The sequence below is a fragment of the Diabrotica virgifera genome, chromosome 1, assembly GCF_917563875.1.
Source record: "Diabrotica virgifera virgifera chromosome 1, PGI_DIABVI_V3a".
Lineage (NCBI taxonomy): Eukaryota > Metazoa > Arthropoda > Insecta > Coleoptera > Chrysomelidae > Diabrotica > Diabrotica virgifera.
The window spans coordinates 68,062,942-68,085,048 of NC_065443.1; the positions used below are offsets into that span (position 1 = coordinate 68,062,942).

General features: G+C 33.5%; 1 protein-coding gene across 1 annotated transcript in view; it reads left to right on the forward strand.

The window, feature by feature from the left end:
* Positions 1-9,301: 9,301 nt before the first annotated feature.
* LOC126890891 (uncharacterized) overlaps positions 9,302-22,107 on the forward strand; it is a 94,042-nt gene continuing 81,236 nt past the window's right edge. The window contains exon 1 of the mRNA XM_050660052.1: positions 9,302-10,676. Within this exon, the coding sequence (XP_050516009.1) occupies positions 9,302-10,676 (1,375 nt within the window). The remainder of the gene's footprint in view (positions 10,677-22,107) is intronic.

A 22,107-nucleotide genomic window follows, 5' to 3' on the forward strand; every position in this document is an offset into this window, starting at 1 on the left:
AATAAAAAACTTCATTATGCAAAAGTGATAAGTCATAGTATATAATCGTTCGAAAACCATTCAAAACTTATATAAGTACAAGTAATGATCATCCCGAAATTATAAGTACGAATGCTAACAACGAAATGGCGACGGCGAAATGGCTCGACGGCGAAACGGCGACGGCGAAATGGCTCGACGGCGAAACGGCGACGGCGAAATGGCGACGGCGAAACGGCGACGGCGAAATGTCCTAGACCCAAATTCGAGGTGTGCAAGGTAAAAATAGGTTATACTAAAGGTCGGCAGCCGACACCCGGCATGCAGGGGGTGTCCTTATCCAAATCAGTTAAAATGTAGTGAGTAAATGTAGTAATTTAGGTCGTGAGTCAAATCCGTCATTAATGAAAGATCGCCATGGTTCAGCCATTTTTTGACACGTAATGTTTGACAATTTTTTTGCTAGATTTTAATGAATATTTGATTTTAATTAACGAATTTTGTTTATATATAAATCAATGATAATTTTGTATGGGTCTAGACATAATAATATGTTTTTTTAATTACGATGGTTATTTCTATTTTTACCGTTTTGTTCGATTTAACCTGTAAATTTCTGAGGCGCTTTCAGTTTTTAGCAATTTTTATACCTAGTTTAACAGTGCACTTCCTTGCGTTTGTAAATTTTCGACCGCATTATGCAATGAGGCAAATGATTAATAAAATAATTATACAAGTCACTTAGGTTATATTCTGAATAGAGTAGGAACCTACTTAAATAAGTATCAACAGGCCGTCATGCATCTTAGTTTCTGATGATTTAATATCCTCCAAGATTTTTAACCTATTTGGTAAAAATGAAGTGTGTCGGCCGTACTTCTGTGGTAGAGAATTTTATACTATTACTTTACAAGACCAAAGTCATAAAAACTAACGTAATTTGACGATAAAATATCTCGAGCTGAGAAGTCGAGAGGGGGACGTCGAGGCAACCCGTATTTCTATTCCCCACTTAGGTGCAAATAGCGGTTTTCTGACCGTCGTCGCAACGTCGCGTATTAACGTTAGGGCATTTAATCCAACGTTAAGACGTAATATTACGTCCAATTGCTTCTTGGGAAGGGATATACTGGTTATGGAAAATATACAAATGGACATGAGAAAAGCAACAATTCCCAAAAGATTGGCAAAGTAACCTTATAGATAGTGCCGATATACAAAAAGAGAGAACACGTCAACTCCGAAAATTATAAAGCAATATGTTTATCATCGGTATGTTTTAAAGTATACAGGAAAATAGTAGAGAATAGGCTAAGACACGAACTAGGAGAAGAAAAGGCAGCGTTTAGACAATAAAGACAGAGAAACGATAACATTTACATCATAAAAATATAATAGAAAGAAATATTGACTCCGGCGGAAAGCTCATTCTGGAATCCATAAATCTAAGAGCAGCGTTCGACTATAGAAAGAAAAATTATATTACCTATGACAATATTTTCAGAACATGACACTACCAACTACACTGATAAAAATAATTGAAGGTATATCTTCTTCTTCATGTGTCATCTCCTCTAAGAAGGTTGGCAACCATCACGGCAATTCGCACTTTCGATACCGCTGCTCTAAAGAGATCAGCAGAAGTGCAAGTTTAACCAGGAGATGCGTCTTCTTCCGCTACTCCTTCTACCCTGTATATAGATTGAAGGTGTATACAGAGTAGTAAAAGAACGTGTAAAGATAGCAAGAGAAAGATCTAAAGAATTCAATTGGGAAAGAGGCATCAAACAATCAGATAGTCTTAGCCCGCTACTGTTCATAATAGTCATGAATGAATTGACTAGAAATACTGGAGAAAGAATCAACCAAATACGGACAATAATAGCATACCAAAGATTCCAGACGATAAAAATAGAAGCCTTATTGTATGGGGATGACATAGTTCTTATAGCAGATTCCGCGACAAAAATGCAAAAACTTATAAATACATATATAGACAGAGGAAATAGAAAAATTAAAAATGGAAATATACATGGAGAAAAGTAAAATAATGGTCATCGGCGAAAAGGAAGAAAATGAAATAAATATAAAATGCAAAAATTCTCAACTGGAAAAAATCACCGCATAATATGATTATCTTGAAAGTAATTACCAATGATGGAAAAATAGACCTCGAAGTAACAAACAGAACAAAAAAAGAATGTGTGTGTACTTTGTATGCACGTAAGAAGTTATACTTCTATTATATGATTTCTTAAAAATAAATATACTTTAAACAGTTTGTTTTAATTTTTATTTAAACACCAAACTAATTTTGTGCTTACCGCTTTCAAAAAAATAAAAAAAAAAAGTATAGGATTGCTCCGGATTCGAACTCAAGACCTCTCGATCTCTGGCCGAATGCTATACCAAATACGCTACGAGGACTGTGTCTGTATCGGTTCGGACGTACCTAATGACAATTCACGGTAACAAACAGACAAGGTGAAGTACAATAAATATACAATAAACTGTTTTAATAATACTCATCTTACTCCTGAGGCAGACAAATCCAAAGACACAAAAATTATAGTAAATATATTTACTAAAAACACTAATATACTCTTTTCACGCCTTTTCTTGCACTGATATATTTTCTACTTCGTCTAATTTACTAACCGTTGGACGTCATCCGCGTCATAGCCTGTGACGTCGCATGATACCAACACGAAATATTTGGCGGTAGGTATATTCTTTTTTAGAATCATTTTGCCGAGTACACTGGAATTACAGTCACTAGACCTATTTTATTATATACGCGTAGAAATAATATTTTGAGATTTCTATTAATGTTAACCTAAAGAATTATGCAATAATATATTTCATTTAATTTGTATAAGTGGGTTATAAAGCTTTTTTATAAAGCACATTTGTTCGGAACACCCTGTAACTGTAATCGAACGAAGGTGACATTTTAGCATAAATTGGTAACATTTATTCCACAGTTGAGGTGTTTACACATCAGATTTATTTTTATTCTTTACTGTAAGTATTTGTTTTATTATATTTATTGTTTTTATTATTTACTTTAACGTAAGATTATCACTTATTTATTGTTTTCGATTTCTAATGTTTTTATTTATTTACATTGAATATTAATTTGTTTTGTTGTATATTCCACTTTACAATAATTATGTGATCTATTTGATTTAAAATGGATTCAGGATTTTTTTATACTTTGGCAACTATGTCAACTTAGATCTCTGGTGTAGGTAGATAATGACGTGCAACGGTAAGTAAATTAGACGGACTGTACATAACTTGAAAGATTTAGCAACTAAACGCCATACTGTCTGTGTGCGCATGCGCGCAGAATTATGAAATTTTACTTTCAATCGCGCCTAAAAAGTATAACTTCAAAAATCGAAAAAACGTTATTACGCACCAGCGCCAATTCTGAGGAAAAAGAATTGTCCCAAAAAAAAAATGAAAATATATAATACGATTGTGATACCGGCAATACTATAATATATGCGTCAAAATTGGACTTCGCAAAAAAGCATAATAGACGATAAATGCAATGGAGATAGATATTCTACAAAATCTATAACAAAATAATAAAGAGACAATTAAACTCTTAATTAATCTCAATCTCAATTTCAATCAGTGGACATCTGATGAGAATGAAACCCTGCAGGCTAACGAGAAAAATCACGAAACAAGAAATATCAATAAAAAAGGCAGACCGATAAAAAATGGATACATCAAATAATAGTAGATGGGAGAAAGATTAAACATGAAGAAATGAAATTAATAGCATAATACAGAAAAAAATGAAAAATATTGGGGAATATGTACCTAAACTAAACCCATATCCGACACTTGAAAGGGTATAAAGAAGGGGAGAAAGAAAGAAAGTAATTTTTTTCTACCTTAGTCAAAATTTAACGTCACGGTTGGCTTAACTTAAAAGGTTATACTTATTTTAAGCAATAAGCACTAATGATGGAATCGTTATTCCGAAAACGTTTTGTAATATAGCCCTTTTTAGGGATTTTTTATAAATATACCTTATACAAAGGAATTTAACTCTTTTTTGCATATTAAAAGATTACAAAATCTAAATTGTCATGAATTTTTACTTAAACGCTACTTCAAGTAACCAGGTCCAGCCCAAATGCTCACATTGAATACAAAATTGAAATTAAGTCTCATTCTTCCATCCTTCTGAAAGATAATAATAAAGCGTATATAAAATTACAGTAGCTGCGGCGAAAATGAACATAAAATAAAACAAAACCAGCGTACACTACTATTACGATAACAATTTATTCGGTAATAACATGGAAACCGACTGATAAACCATCAATTTTGGTCAATAATCAATAACGAAAAAAATGTAGTTATGGACACAGCTCATTACTTATCCGTAATAATTAATAGGATTCCTTGACAGAGTGGTCAGAGACGAGATAAGCATACCTAGAACTAACTACTACTGTGTATGCCATTCAAGTGGAGAGAGTAAAAAAATGAAACATTTAAACTAGTTCGATACCGGTAGCTGCCTTGCTCTTTCTAAAAATGTAATAGTTTGGTGGCTCGCAGACCATTCGGTCGCCAATATTTTAAAACCTTGAACGAAATTTTTTGAAAAAAATAAACGAAAAAATAGTTGTTTGAAAATCATCTCACAATAAATTTAAAGAAGGGAATATGGAAAAATCCAGAACCTTTGAAAAGAGGATTCCCTTCCAGTTAATCTAAATACGAGGACTGGCCAAGTACCTAAGAGGTGGAGGCCATGAAACTACAAGAAGAAGAAGTATTCGTAACAGACTTACTTATAGACTCAAATAAAACGACGAAACAAAGGTGAATATTAAAGAAAAAATGAAGTTTCTTATCATTTTCGGAAAATTTTTGAAGTTATACTTCTTTAGGAGCGATTGAGATTGAGGGTGAATTTATATTGATCTGCGCGCATGCGCACACCTACAGTATGGTATTAGTCGTCATACGGGCTCTGATTGGGTGTTGAAATGATCTGTCAATAATAAATAATTGTTCAATATGAAGGTAAACAAATGTATAATATATTAGTTTTATTGTTGTGAGGACAGAAACAAAAAAGTTTATAATTGTAGTGACATTTAAATAGTTTTTAGAGCAACAGGTACGTAATAATTGCAAATGTATCATAGGTACCTACCTATTTGAACCTACCAAAATAGATAGTATGTAATACTTTTATTTACATAATTTGATTACCATCAAAATTTCTATCAATGTTCACCTAATATATTGTTTTCTTACTCTATGTTTTGTTGTATTTTTTCAATTCTAAATCATTTCAATTCAAAATCAAAATAATTTAATTTAATTCAAAAATAATTAGTTGGTCGATCTTCGCACATAATAACACATTGCCTCCGTGGTGAAGCGTTTAAGGCGAATGAACCCCAATATACCAACCGCGCTGATAGCTGGTTCGAATCCCAATAAAAACTTTTATTTTTTTATTTTTTTTATACATTTTATGATTGTAAGTATATTTATTATATAATTTTATTTTCAGAAAATACGTATTTAGTTAAAAAAATTTCCGACAATTAATGTTCAGAAATCATTTGTGGCATTTTTAATGTGTTTGTGTGTGTTTTATTCTTTTATTATTTTAATTTTTGGCACTGTTTTAATAAAAATGTTTGAGAAGTAGTAAGTAAAAATTAGTTTAATATTTAAATAAAATATAAATAAAAAGTATATTAATTTCGTTTAAATCATATAATAGAAGTATAACTTCTTACGTGCGTACAAAGTACACACACATTGTTTTTTAAAAGACAAACATTTTCAACTTACAGTTACATGGAAAAGAAAATAGAATACCAACTGCCTTCAACGGTGTATGTAGCAACCCCCTAGGTATCAAGTAGTCGAAAATTACACAGATCTGGTTGGGAAGATTTTTTAATTTTACTGGACATTAGGTTGCAACAGTGCTTCTGCCGCATTTTCTTCTTTCTTATTTGGAAGTCTTGTGTGACTGATTTATCAAGATCAGCGTTTAAAGGTATGAAGAATAACAAAACACCTGGAGAAGATGGCATTGTAAGTGAATTGATAAAACTAGAAGGTGAATGCCTCATAAAAGCTTTATGGCGCATTCGCCTCCTATTTCGCTCTTTATAATACCTGCCTCTTGGTAAATGGAATAGTGTCATTATGAAAATACATAAAAAGGAGATGTAACAGAAATTGGAAACTAGAGATCTATCAGATTGTTGTTTCAATTATATAAGCTCTTTATGAGAATAATTACTAACAAGTAAAATTTAATAAAACATTTTGTCCTGGTAAAAGGGTTTTAGTTTAAAAGGCCCCTATAGGGCTACAAACATATAAACAAAACGTTGTCGCTCTGTAACAAGAGCATCATCAGTGTTACAAGCACATGGTGAGCCACCTTTCAGCCTTTGTATTTTTGGGTGGCTCACCATGTGCTTGTAACACAGATGATGCTCTTGTTACAGAGCGAAAACGTTTTGTTTATATGTTTGGAGCCCTATAGGGGCTTTTTAAACTAATATCCCTTTTACCAGGACAATAATTTTTTATTAAATTTTACTTGTAATTTAATAGTATACAGCCAGCTACAGGAATTTCTTCCTTGTGGATAATTACTAACAGACTAATAGGACCTAACCTAGATTTTTACCGACCAATAGAACAAGCCGGATTTTGGAAGTGGCTTTGGAACGAATGACCAACTACAAGTAATAAAATCCTTAATAGAGAAACTAAGATATAGAATGCAGCAAGTCATTGAGATTAATATTTGTAGACTTTGAGAAAGCGTTTGACTCAGTACAGCATAGCTTCATGTAAAGAGCTCTTACAGAGTGCAGTATTGATCATAAATACACAACAACTGCAGTGAGAATGTACTAGGGTGACATAAATACATTTCCCTTGGAGATGGGTAGTAGTCAAGGGGACACCATCTCTCCTAACCTGTTCACCGCTCTGTTATAGAGTGCTATTAGAAACAATAATTGGAAAAATATTGTAGTCAACATAAATAGGGAGTTTCTGAACAAAGGAGTTTCTGAGGTTTGCAGACGACATAGTCCTTATTGGAGACAAAAAAAAGAATTGCATTGCTGAATTAATCTGTTGCCAGATTCAAAGATGGACGAGATGGAAAATTTTAGAATGGAGACTTAAACGTGCTTATCGTAATTGCTGACGTTCCTCGATTAAGGTGGTCGAACGACATCAAGAGCATCCAGCACAACTGAATTAAGGTTGCTCAAGATCGGATGCAGTGAAATTATTTACGCGGGGCCTATGTTCAACAGTGGACTTAAAACTGCTAATCCATGATGATGAAGAATTTTATTATCAAATTGCTAAAGTGGAAAATCGGTATAGTGGAAAACGAACCCCAAACATATTATAAGACTTCTTTTGTACCCTCAAGGATAAAACCGATCCCTGTTACTAGCTAATATTTTTAATTTTATTATACCACATAATTTGAATTTAAGTATATTTTGCAAAAAAGTGTTTTGTTTTTTTTATCATTATAAATACACTGGAAAGCTTATGTTCTAAGTTCTGATATTTCTATTCTTCTTCCATTATCTATAAACTTCGATAAACTCGATAAACTCGATTGATGATATCAATCGAGCTTTATATTTGAATCAAGCACATTAAAGAAGACACAAGAATCCAAAAAAAAACGTTATGATGTAAAAATATTTATTTATGTATCAAGTCAGTAAAGTGACTCTATCGAACGAGTAACGAGTCTGATATTACGAGCAGAGCGAGCGAAGCCTGCGGGCCAGTAACAGACGAGTTCAATAAAGAGTCTTTACTAACGTGGTGCATACAAAATGTTATCACCAACCATAAAAAACATTAACAAATAGACATGTTAAATGTTTTAATTGTACAAACATACAGACATAAAATAAAAATTTCATAGGACAGTGATGGACGATTACTTTTGCATGATGGTCGCTTTCAATTTTTAATCGATAGTTATCAATATTAAATAATTACTAAATCGGTAAAGTTTTGTTTTATTTTGTATGAATATAATTATTACTTATAATTATTGAAGTAGTAATTCGTTTCAGTAATAAAGTTCTCATCTTTGTTGAGTGGTGACAACTGATGTTGTAGTACTTAGTGAAGGTCCAAGTAAGTTAGAAATATACTAATTAATAGAGAAATTTGAGCAATTACAGTAATACAGTGTATTGGTGAATATTAAATTAATAACTGCTAAAGGGATCCATACACGTATAATGGCAACAAAAACTAGAAGCGGAATCTTATCAAGTGGTGCTTCTTTGGACGAAAACAGTTTAGAAGTCATAATATCAAAAGTATGTCAAAAGTTTATGACAAAACTGGACCAGAATTTAGATAATTTGGAGAAAAAATTTGATGCAGTTCAGGATACACTTAATGATGTATCACAACAAATATTAAATATGAGAACAAACATAGAAACACACACAACAGAAATTAGCAACATAGCAAAAACAATTGATGACATAGAGGCACTTCAAAAGAAAAGAACCCTGCGTTTTGATGGCATTAATGAAACTAATAATGAAAATTTGATGTCCGTGGTCATAAATATTATAAACAACACATTGAAAATAAAATGCAATTCCAGCGAAATTTCTAATTTATACAGACAAGGTAAATTAAACTTGCAAACTAATAAATCGAGAACAGTGGTGGTAGACTTTAGTTCTTATTTGAAGAAAAAGGAAATTCTAAGTGCTAGAAGACAATTAAGAGCAACAAAAATATTTGTGAATGAAGATCTAACGAAACATAGGTATTCATTATTGAAGAAGGCAAGGAGTAAGTTCGGGAAGACTGAGGCATGGAGTTACGATGGTAGAGTATTTATAAAGAAGAATGATGAAATTAAAGTGATTACTTGCGAATCGGATCTTGACAATTAACGTGTGTGGGCTACTTTATACTCAAAGTTTCTGTAATGTGTATATTAGTGACTGATAAGTTTTTGTTGATAGTAATTTAGATATATTAATTTGGAACTTAAATTCGTTGATTTTGGTTTGTAGTGTATAAGAGGGTAAAAATATTGATGTTGTTAATGATTTACTTATAGAAAAACTGGATATTTTAAATTATTTCAATTATTGTTTTAAGTTATTTGGTTTGTCAAAAATTTATGAAAAGAATTTACTACGGTATAGTAGAAATAAAATAGGTGAAAAAAAAATATATATTAAATAATAAATATAATATGATTAGCATTTGATATCAGGGGACAACTCAATTCATGACAGGGATTCACATAAACTTTCAGAATTGTAGGGGACTGAACACGAAAACTGCGGAATTCTATAAAAATTGCTTGGAAGGTAATTATGATGTAGTAGTAGCTGTAGAAACATGGCTTCGGGAGGATATGGTTGATGGAGAACTAATTGATATAAATGTATTTAACTTATTGAGATCTGACAGAAACCAGGAGATTTCTGGCAAAACTAAGGGAGGAGGAGTATTAATGGTAATAAAAAAGGAGCATAAGCTTTTAAAAGTAACACATCATTGTTCATCTTTTGAAATTTTGGTTGCGGATTTAAAAATTAATAACAAATTAAGTATAAAATTAATTGGAGTGTATATTCCACCAGATTGTAAATTACATGACTATGCGAATTGCTTCGAATTGTTACAAACACATATTACTGATATTAATAACACGTTTATTTTTGGCGACTTCAATATTGCAGAAATTAAAGGAACCGAAAATCTAGATTTTACTAATGGAAGTGCTAAGTTTAAAAGTATGATTGAGTTTTTAAATTTTAATTCATTTTTGCTTTATAACAATGTAAAAAACTGGCAGGGCAAATCTTTAGATCAAGTAGTAGCATCTGCAGATAATATAAATAGTTGTAAGGTATGTCAAGAGCAGTTACCGTTAGTAAAGGAAGATAGATTACATCCATCTCTGGAAATTCAACTTTCATTTACAGTATCAAGTTTTAGACAAACAGATAAGTTAGTTGGTAATAGATTTAATTTTAAAAAAGCAAATTTTGATTTGATGTGTGATTTGATGAGAAATATGACGTGGGAAGCTGTAACAGAGGAAATAGAGGTAGATAAAGCTCTAGATATCTTTTACTCAAAAGTACTTAATATATTTGAAGGATCTGTACCACAATATAATATTTACAAGAATTATTCTAATTTTCCGAAATGGTTTACGCCTGATATCAAAAAGTTGCTCAAACAAAAAAATAATTTTAGAAAGTTAAGACATGTTGCAATGTATTTTAACAATCAATTTATAGAGACCAGAAAAAAACTGAAATCATTAATTAACATAGAGCACAGGAAATATATACGGCAAATTGAGGAAAATATAGAAAATGAGTTTAACAATTTCTGGAATTTCATTAATAATAAGAATTCTAAATCTAATCAAACAGAAATATTTTATTTTGGGGGTAAAGAAATAAATCAGAGTGATACTGCTAATGAGTTTGCGAACTATTTTGAATCTGTTTATTCTAGCGACATTTCTAGCTATAACACTAATTTTACAAATATTATTAGTAATAACAATGTTTTTAATTTACCATCAATAACAAGCGTAGATTATGATAATGCAGTCAAAAAGCTGAAACCAAAGAAAGCTGCCGGTATAGATGGCATCCCCCCGTATATTTTAAAGGCATGCCAAGAGTGGTTAAAGTTACCATTATTACATATTTTTAATCTAATAATAACTTATTCAAAATTTCCAGAAAAATGGAAACTATCTTCAATTACTCCAATATTTAAGGCGGGTAACAAAAGAGATATTGAAAATTATAGAGGAGTCGCTATTATGTGTGCTCCATCAAAAATGTTCGAACAAATATTGCATGCTCATGTATATAATCACGTCAAAAATAGTATTAATGATCATCAACATGGTTTTATGAAGTTTAATAAAGTTATTTAAAAGTTATTTGCAGAATAGAAGTTTTGTTATAAAACACAATGGAAATACTTCTGGTAAATTTAAGGCTAACCCGGGAGTACCACAAGGGTCTAATCTTGGACCACTTTTGTTCTTAATGTTTATAAATGATTTAGCAAACGTCATCCAGTATTCAGATTACTTATTATTTGCAGATGATTTTAAGTTATTCAAAATAATTCAAACTGTTAGGGACTGCGTAATGATTCAAAGGGATATTGAGAACATTTTATTATGGGGTGACAATAATAAGATCAAATTCAATATAAATAAGTGCTACGTTATGTCTATTACCCGTAAAAAAGAACCAATAGTATTTGATTATTTAATAGGACTGAATGTTTTAAAAAGGACCAGTGAGGTCAAGGATTTGGGTTTGATTTATAATAATCAACTGTCATTTGCTACACATATTGGTAAATCTGCAAAACGAGCGAACCGTATGCTGGGTTTTATATGTCGACAAACTTGCGATTTTACTAGTATTAAGGGTATAAAAATATTACATAATACTTTAGTTAGACCAATATTAGAATTTGGTTCCATTATTTGGGGACAACAACCTCAAGTACATTTAGAGGCACTAGAAAAAGTTCAGAATAAGTTTCTTCGTTATTTGTATTTCAAAAAACATCATAGATGGCCTGATTATGGAACCATAAGATCAACCATGCTAAGGGAAGAATTTGAAGTTTTGTCTTTGACTAGTAGGCGCAAATTTGTAATGGCAATGATTTTATATAAAATAATTAATAATATTTCAGGTACAATTGATTTACGAATGCGGATACCATTTAATGTTCCTCGAAAAGCAACGAGATATCAGTTGTTGTTTGGAAAAATAAGAACATCTATTTGCTCTCCTCTAGAGGCCATGTTGAAACTAGCGAACAATATAAATTTAGTAAAAAACATTGATTTAACAATGTCAGTTGGTTGCTATAGACATATAGTGCAAGAGCACTTTAAACTAGTAGATGGATAATAGATATCATTAGTCTAGCTGTTTTTGTGTTAAAGTCTTCTATATCTGCCTAGCAATAGTTGTGCTAATGACTGTATATATTAGTTATATTTGTTATATAAAGTTTATGATTATAACTGTCCATGTAAAAAGGTTTTAGGACCTGTTTGGATTTTTATAAATAAATAAATAAATAAATTACAAAATACTACAGAATTTCACCTTTTGACATAAATTTAATTAATAGAAACGTACATTTTATACTTCTTCTTCTTAACGTGCCCTATCAAGTCCCCTTGACGTTGGCGATTAACATGGCGAAACTGTCTCTGTCTCGAGCTATTCTAAATAGGTGTTCTGCTTTCTTTATTCCTGTCCACTCCCGGATATTCTTCAACCAAGAGGCCTGCTTTCTACCAATTCCTCTGCGTCCTTCGATTTTACCCATCATAATAAGTTGAAGAATATTATACGGGTCTCCCCTTACTACGTGTCCAAAATAGGCCATCTTTCTATATTTGATATTATCAAGCAGCTCGCGGGTAGCATTTGCTCTCTTAAGGACTGCCACATTTGTCAGCATAGCCGTCCATGGTATTTTCGGTATACGTCTGTGCAGCCACATTTCAAAGGCCTCCAAACGGTTAATGGTGGATATTTTTAATGTCCATGCTTCGACACCATACAAGAGGACTGACCAAATGTAGCATTTAATCATGCGCTTTCGAAGTTGAAGTTGCAAGGTATCATTACAGAAGAATGACCTCATTTTTAAAAATGTCGTGCGGTCTATCTCGATTCTACATTTTATCTCTTTATCTGGATCTAGTTGTTCAGTAATATGGCAACCAAGATATTTAAAACTGGGTACTCTTTGAATTATATGACCATCAACATATAACCGTGAATCTTGATGGGCCAAACGGCTAAATACCATGTATTTTTTTTTTGAACAGTTTATATTTAGGCCAAACTCTTTTACCACTGTGTCAATGGCATTTAAAAGGTGTTGAAATCCGTTTATATCATCACTTAAAATAACTGTATCGTCTGCATATCTGACTGTATTTATCAGAATTCCATTAACTTTCACACCCCATTCCAAATTATTTTTTATACATTTTATACAATACTTTCAATTAAAGTAAATAAATTTTAAGTTCACTCAAATAAATAATCGATTACCGCCATCGACCACTTACATTCAGTCTCGGTTAACTTGATTAATATTTGCGGCAGGTAAAGTGCTTCTTCTTTTAGTACAATAAAGTGTTAATTTACTACCGCAAATAAGAACAAAAATGAATGACTTTCGTAACGTTGGCGATAACAAAAATTTATTTCATTTTCCTATTGGCACCGTGCAGGTTCGGAAAAGCGACACCTGGTTTCTTCGCTCTGCACTTTTATTCGCACTATTAATTATATTGGCCAATCATATGGTCCTGGTTACTGGATAATTGTCAAGGCCATAGTCCAAAAAAAATAATAATAAGAAAAAATAAGATTTAGGTTATGTTATTAAAACGTAAACAATTGTATGTATTAAATAAAATTAGTTATTAAAATGCAGTACTGCAAGCAAAATACAATTAATTAAATTTACATTTATATAATAATTGCATATCATATCAATATTGTGAAGCAATATATATAATTTTTCTTCTTAAATGACAATAGGTATGAAATGTACGTCAATTTGTGGTCAATTTGACAATTTCAATTGACAATATAAATTATTTAAGAAAGTTGCAATATTTCTCCGCTATTCGCGCACGATCGTTTCGCGTATCCCTTCCGAGTACTTGCACACCGCGAATAACCATTCATTCTAAACAAAATTCATTTTGTGACTGTAATGAATCAGTTTAGCAACAAAGCTTCGATGAACATTATTTAGATCATTGGGCACCATACTATATCGAGTAGGTATTCCTCTACCTGATTGTTTGAGAGGTAATCATCTTGCGTATCGCTGAGCTATATTTTACAGCTCTTATCTATTTATTGCGTCGAGAGTAGCCCATACGAACGAGCAGTAGTTCCCTCGTACTGGTTACGACTTCGGGTCGTTTGAACTACTGCACTCTTATTATATAGAACTAATAAAGGTACCCGATTGGCTCTGCAGCAATTAGTGGGTTTATTACACGAGATTATCGTTTAGTTTAATCTCAAGTAATTTCGATGTTAATTGATTCTATGGAAGCATTTTGGTCATCTCTGTCTTTCGACTGCGACATACTAAATATTTATATTTTGTTACAAACACGCCGATCATTGGTATACTGAGTATTTATGACGAAGATTATGGTCACGATATCAAATACTTTAACATTTTTACGAAGAATAAACTTGCTCTTAATGATTCTATGTGCGATTTGGAATTCGACGAGCACATGATAAAGAAATTTAATGATTGTGTGCGGCATCTTCATCATAATACATGAATTTCTCATCAAATATAAATAAACCAGATACAGCTCCAAGCTCCATGTTGAATATCTGAGCAAAAAAAAAGTAATATTCCTGCATATAGTTATATAACTGTTAGTTTAAAGAAGAGTCACCAATTATGTATCCTGAGGGTCCGTTTCGAAAACCTATGACACTTCCTAGGTCCGGATTTAATGCTACCTGTGTATGGTTGTTCTGATTCGGTTTGTTTGCTGATTATTTGAATGTATACACTTCAATTCAGTCACTTGGCAACCTGAAAACTAATAATTTACATAAATATGAGTTTTCAAGCCTCGATCAGGCGTATTTTCGCAATTTTTAGATTTAAATCGTTTAAAACTGGAAATCTATCAACTTTTGAGAAAAATGATAGATTTTTTTAATGGTGAAGATGAATTTATTCATTGTGTATTGTTTTGATATTATTATCAGTATATTTTGAACACAGCAGTATTGTAATTGTTACTGAGCAATTTTTAAAAGTTAGGAATTTATATTTTGAATTTTAATGACGTCTTTCTCAAGCTATTAGTCATCTTCAGTTTTTGTACATAATATGTAGTTATTAACTTCCTTTAAATCGAGTTGTTGAAACTGAGAAATTTAAAATAAATAAGCATAGTACAAAATGTTAATTAACATGTTATCTTTTCTACATTAAGGCGGGTATACATATGCGCTCTGCTCGGTGTGCGAGCCGCTCGCGCGCAGCATATTTGTTAGATTAGTAGGTGTTTTCAAGTGGCACACAAACGGCTCGCACACGGCGCACCACGATCTAACTTCTGTCGTCTTTTCAACAAATGCTTTGATGGTTCGCAATACGTATTTGGACGGGTTTGCGAGTGGTTTGTTGGTTTTGGGGCGCCTGAGTTGAATATTTGTTAGTAATGGAGTTTTAGGAAGGAAATATCAAACTTATTGATGTTTACCGTGGAAAGTGAAAATGAGATGATGACATTGAATATATTTAAACATGTTAGCTTGCAACCCCCAACTTATAACCAACTTGCAACCATCTTGCAACCGATTTGCAACCAACTTGCAACCAATTTGCAACCAACTCGCAACCAATTTGCAACCAACTTGCAACCAATTTGCAACCAACTTGCAACCAATTTGCAACCAACTTGCAACCAACTTGCAACTCAACTTGCAACCAATCGGAATGAAACCAAAAACTTCTCGATGAGAATAGGAGAAGCTACTCCCGACGTCGGCAGATATCGGATCTGATCTGATCGGAGAAAAACGGATCCAATGTAGGCACCCATATTTAATACTAATTATCTACAATTACTAAATGTTCGTAAGTTTCCTCTGGATCGCGGAAGGTTCGTCAAAATGAAAAATTTTAAGGAACATTAACCGCGCCACGAACGCGCGGCGCTCACACGGCGCGGAGTTTGCGACGCGGATATGTATTTCCGCCTTTAGTTTCAATGCAAGCTGTTTGTTGCAAACTAAGAAAATCTGAAAACTATTTAAATTAAATGCACAGCTGAAAAGTACTCCCACTTAACGTATAGAGAAGAAGTGAATACGTATAAAAAACGCACATGACAATTTTACATTACACTTTAAGTATAACAATAAGGGGAAAACTCTTTACAAAATTAAATTATCAGTAAGAAAAATTACATTTTTTATTATGTACAACTTATCTGAAGTTTGGAGGGAGTTTAGTGCAACTGATTCTCATTAGGAGATATTGATCTGTTAGCTGAGATCTGTAACGATTTTTAATAAAGTTCATTCTAGAAAAGGCGGCTTCGCACACATAAGTTGAGCCAAACATAGTACACAATTTCGTGGCCCAACATTTTCAAAATTGCCAAACACTATATTCTGAATTTAAGGGCGGTCCGCACAAAACTAGCCTACGGGCCGGATGCGGACCGCGGTCCGCCAATTGGTGACCCCTGGTTTAAAGTATCATAATTTTTTTATGATTAAGTACCTGGAATTCTGAAAGATTATAGTTGCCACTTCCATGAAACCAACATTGGCTACAAAATGGGAAACCGAGCTTTAAGTATCCTCTACCATGCTATGAATCTGACCTATGACCTATCTGATCTATGGATGAAAATGAAAATGATCTCCAGCGCCTATTTTACAGATTCAATATAACAACTCACAAGTTAAACGTGTTAAAATCTCACGAAAAGACCCAGTCAATGATTATAGCCAAGAGCCTCATCAAATATAAACTAATGATTAACGAACGCATAATAGAATGAATTAATGTATAAATGTACTGTAATATAGTAATAGATATACTGCAGATGAAGTGAAAAAACAAGTCAACAAGGCAGCCAGAATATCGAGATTCCTGAGGGATTATATGAACAAACAAATATATGAGCCTAGAGAGCAAAATCCGAATCTATAAAGGCTAGTACTAACAAACCCAGTGTAAAGAACAGCTGAAACGTCGCTCACAAAAATATTGATCAGAATTACGGAAATAAAGGTATTAAGAACCATAAGGGGAATTTCTCTTAGAGATAGAATAAGGAATGAGGATACATTAAGAGAAATTGGAGTAGAAAATGTGGTGAGAGAGATACTACCAGGACACTGCCAGTGGAGAGATCTCGTCGACAGTACTGACCCAGAAAGAGTCACAAAATGGGCAATAACACATAACTTAATACTAAAAGAAAACTAGGAAGACCACCGTAGGGGTGATACGACAGCCGGATATCAATATGAAAAGAGCTGGAATAATAGAATAAACAGTAGGACAGACCATGTCGTACAAAAAGAAAAAGAATTGCCATTCATGACACATATATTCATATTCTTCCCGCCTAAGCACCTGCGATTCCTCGATTGATTTTTTTATTTAACTATGCTACTCAATAATTAATACTTTTTGAGCTTAATTTTTACCATCTGGCTCTGTCGTCCCATTTCCCATCTGTCTACACTATTTCTACAGGATTTTCTATTTTCACCTCTCTTTCATGTTTCTTTTTCTAACAATATTTTTTGTTATTATTTCATCATCTTCTTCTTCTACGGCACTACAGCCCAAATTGAGCCTTGGCCTCCTTTATTTTTTGCCTCCACCCTTGCCTGTCTGTGGCTGCTTATCTCCACACACGGACTCCTAAAAGGGCTTGTGCGTCGCTGTTTACTGTGTCTTCCCAGCGCTTTCGTGGCTTCCCAACCGGTCTCTTTCCTTGCATTCTAGCAGTCAGTGCTCGTTTTGGTAGCCTATCCTCTCCCATTCTTATCACATGTCCGGCCCATTGCAATCTTTGTATTCTAATGAAGTCTGACAGGGGCGTTTCCTTATAAAGTTGATAAAGCTCGTTGTTGTATCGACTTCTGAAGATTCCGTTTTCCCTCACAGGTCCTAGTATTCTCCTAAGTACTTTGCTTTCGAATGTGTCGAGTTTGTTTTTGGATGTTTCTTTCAGGACCCAGGCTTCACTGCCATAGCATGTTATTGGTCGAATTAAGGTTTTATAGATTCTCATCTTTGTATTTCGGTGGACACTTTTAGACCGAAATATATGGGAGAGGGCAAAATAAGCTCTGTTTGCCTGCGTTATTCTCTTCCGTATTTCTCCATCTTCTGATCCGTCGGCATATATTTCTACTCCCAGGTATGTAAACTCTTCAACCGTTTCAATGGCATCTTCATGTATAATGTTTTCTGGGACTATATTTCTTCTCGTCTGAGTCATTATTTTTGTTTTTTCTGTGTTAATTTCCAGACCTAGCCTTTTTGTTTGTGTTTCTAACTCTGCATATGTTTCCTGTGCTCCTGTTGATGTTCTACTCATGATATTAATATCATCGGCATAAGCGGTCAGTTGAACCGTTCGGTTGGTCAGTAGATTTCCTCGTCTAGTTTGCATTTGCCTAACCGCATACTCCAGTGCCAGGTTAAACAATGTTGGGGCCAGCCCATCTCCCTGCTTTAGTCCCTGCGAAATGTTGAAAAAGTCTGTCCGGTGGTTTTGTATTCGTACACATGCCTGAGTTTCATCCATTGTGGCTTTAGCTTTAATGAGTCTAATTAGCTTGTGTGGTATTGTCAATTCAGCCAATATATAGTATAGTTTTTTTCCTTTTGACTGAGTCGTATGCCTGTTTGAAGTCTACAAACACGTTGTGAACATCAACATCGTGTTTCCATGCTTTGCTCAGGATCTGTTTGACTGTAAATATTTGATCCAATGTCGATCTTCCCCGTCGGAAGCCCGTCTGATACTCTCCAATAATATTTTCTGCTAGTGGTTGGAGCCTTTGGTTTATAAAATACGTGAGGACTTTATATGCTGTACATAGTAGATAGATTCCACGGTAGTTTTTGCACTGGAGTTTGTCTCCTTTTTTATAGATCGGGCATACTATACTTTTCTTCCAGTCGTCGGGTATTTTCTCTTCTTGCCATACGTCTTTGATGAGCGCGTGGATATGACTTGCTAGGTGGTCGCCACCTACCGTATATAGTTCTGCTGGTATTTCGTCAACTCCTGGAGCTTTATTGTTTTTCTGTTATTATTTCATAGTTCTGTCTATTTTGGTTACTCTTCAGCGCTCTAAGAGCTCTAACAGATCCATCTCCGTTTTAACTTTCTTATTGTTGCCCTTTTTATTTTTTATATAATTTTTTCCATAGTACATTATGATACTTTATTGTTTTGTAGATACATGTTTTTGTTTTATGCCTGGTATGTACATAATTAAATAAGTTATGTACATAATTAAATAAGATTCCGTTATCTAATTGCTGTTATTGTTTTGTTTTTGCTACTCTAACAATCTGCATTATTGTATTATTATTGTATAATGTTGATTCCATAACTCAAATTTTCATAATTCTGTACATTGATTATTTGTTATAATTCCGTCTCCAATTTTAAGTCATTTTCTTAAACCTTTGGTTCTTTTGTTGTTGTTTATATGTATGTATTGCTCCGCAGAGTTTTGATTTCGGTATTGACTTATGGCTGAAACTGATGCTCACATACGTTTTAAAAATCTTATGTTATTCCACATCAAAAACTGTAATAATATTTTAGAAAACTTTTCTCTGCATGTTTAGATGTAATATATCATTAAACAGGTACGTATTGGCAAGTATTGTATAAGTCATTTCTGATGTCAAATTTGACATTTCTAAAACGTGGTTGCCTTATTTCAATACATACTGCCCTTTTTATCTAACCATATACTAAGGTCCACATCTTAACTTATTGAAGTAAGATCACGTTAATATTGCAACAGCGTGCCCTACCAACAACACACGTAACTTCACCGAATGTAAATTACTTGCATCGAAAAAGCATCGAAGAAGTAAAGATGTCTCCCATACGGCTTCTTTTAACATACTAAAAAAAGAAACAAAATAAATCCTCTTGTGGATACAGTGTACATTATATTCAAATCTTGGACCACCGTCTCACTGACGTCACATATCTATCAAAGTAGACAGTGCGCGAAATCGAGTAAAAAGCGAGACGATTCGTTCGATTCAAAAGAAATGAATGAAAATCTAATCAGATGCGTATCCGAGTCTATCTAGACTCGAAGATAAATAAACCGATAAAAAAGCGGTAAAGTGGAGAGAGAACAGAGAACGCTTCTCGATAGTCTTGAAAATGTTCGAAATTTAAATAACTTGTTAAATATTAGTTTTTACGATTGTGTTAAAATATTTCTTACGACAACCGAAATACACAACTAAATTTGTAGACCAGAGCATTTATGTAGAACAACAACACCGGAATAAATCTATTTTAGATGCCAGTAAAAAGTCTACAATAGAAAAATGAGTGGAAATGCATAATTACATTTACAGTGCATAAAATGCATCCAAAAGTGCATGAAATTTTTAAGGCCATATCTAATTTTCTGAAAACATGTCAACATCAGTATATTAAGGGCGAATATTTGTTACTCTGGGGTTTTGTGGTAGCCATAGCCGACCCCCGGAGCAGATGGTGCCCAGGGTTACTGCTAAGGCACGCCATTTTCTGGAGTTTCGAGGATTTCGACACTAAATTGTTGCAAACAGATTACTCGGAGGTTTTCGGGGTTGCGAACATGTGTATAACATCAGAACCGACTCTCGGAGCACCTAGCGTCCAGGGTGACTGCTATGCACGTCATCTTCTGGAATTTACAGGGTTTTTGGGGTTGCTGAACACAAGGCTTTTTGAGTATCTGGTGTTCAAGGTGACAAGTATGTGTCAATTAATTGTAAATGTAAAATGTGATATAAAATGTTCAAATTCTTGATTGTTCGAAAAAATAAGAACTGGTTCTTAACATCGAACAATATTAACTATTATATTCTTTTTTATTTGTATCAGCCTTGGACACCAGATACTCTAGAGGCCTTCGTCTACATCATAATCTTACCTACTCACTACTATCAGTCACCCTGGGCACTAGGTGTTCCGAGCTTTTGATGTCATATTCCTGTTCAGCAATCGCAAAATCCCAAAACGTCTAAGAATTGTATTTATAGAGCAAATGCTAAGTGATTTTTCATAAACCAAAAATAATCGGTAATAAAATTAAATAAAGAAAACGACGAAGGTCCTCCAATATTAAAGTCCGAATTTTAATATGCTCTGCGTCAACTAAAAACAACAAATCTGTGGGAAAAGGTGAAATACCAGCTGAGCTATTGAAGTTAAGCAACGAGGAAAACTTAGACCTTCTTCTTGGACTATTTAGTAATGTTTACAATACAGGGGCGATCCCTAAAACATGGCTTGAATCAGTCTTCATACCACTGCCTAAAAAAAGAACGCCAAATTATGCCAGGACTTCCGCCTTATAAGTCTATTAAATAACATTCTGAAGCTTTTCTTGCGAATCATACAGAACAGAATATATAAAAATGTGACGATGCCACTGGTCAATAACAATTCTGCTTCAGAAAAAGTATGGGGACACGAGAAGCAATATTCTGTTTTCAAACTCTGGCAACAAAGATGCAAAGATCAGCAAGCAGACATTTTTGTCTGTTTTATAGATTTTGAGAAAGCGTTCGATAGGGTGAAGCACAAGACCTTAATAGAAAGATTAAACAACATCGGAGTAGACAAAAGAGATTCTAAAATTATAGAGGCTATTTATTGGAATCAGGCAGCAATCATAAAGACCAATGGTAACACGTCGAGGCCAATTGAAATACAACGAGGTGTTATACAGGGTTGTGTGTTCTCACCCATACTGTTTAACGTCTACTCTGAGGTAATATTTGCGAACGCTTTATCGCACTCTTTAGAAGGAATCAGCATAAACGGTCAAAGAGTAAATAACATACCGCTATGACACGGTATTAATGACTGATTCGGAACATAGTCTGCAGATACTGTTGGATAGGGTTACTAAGAGTTGTGAAAAAATGGGGATGAAGATCAATACTGCGAAAACCAAAGTTACGAAAATATCAAGGAACAAAAATTTACCTCTTCCAATATATGTGAAACACCAACAGCTTGAATACGTAAGCCAATACAAATATCTTGGTTGCTGGTTCAATAATCAACTTGATTATAAACAAGAAGTAAGGGCGAGAATAGAGATAGCCCGACAGGGGTTTATCAAAATGAAAAGCTTATTTTGTAACAGTAGCATTAGTATCAGCCTTAGATGTCGTTTTCTGCAGTGCTATGTGTGGTCAATACTTTTGTATGGAACGGAG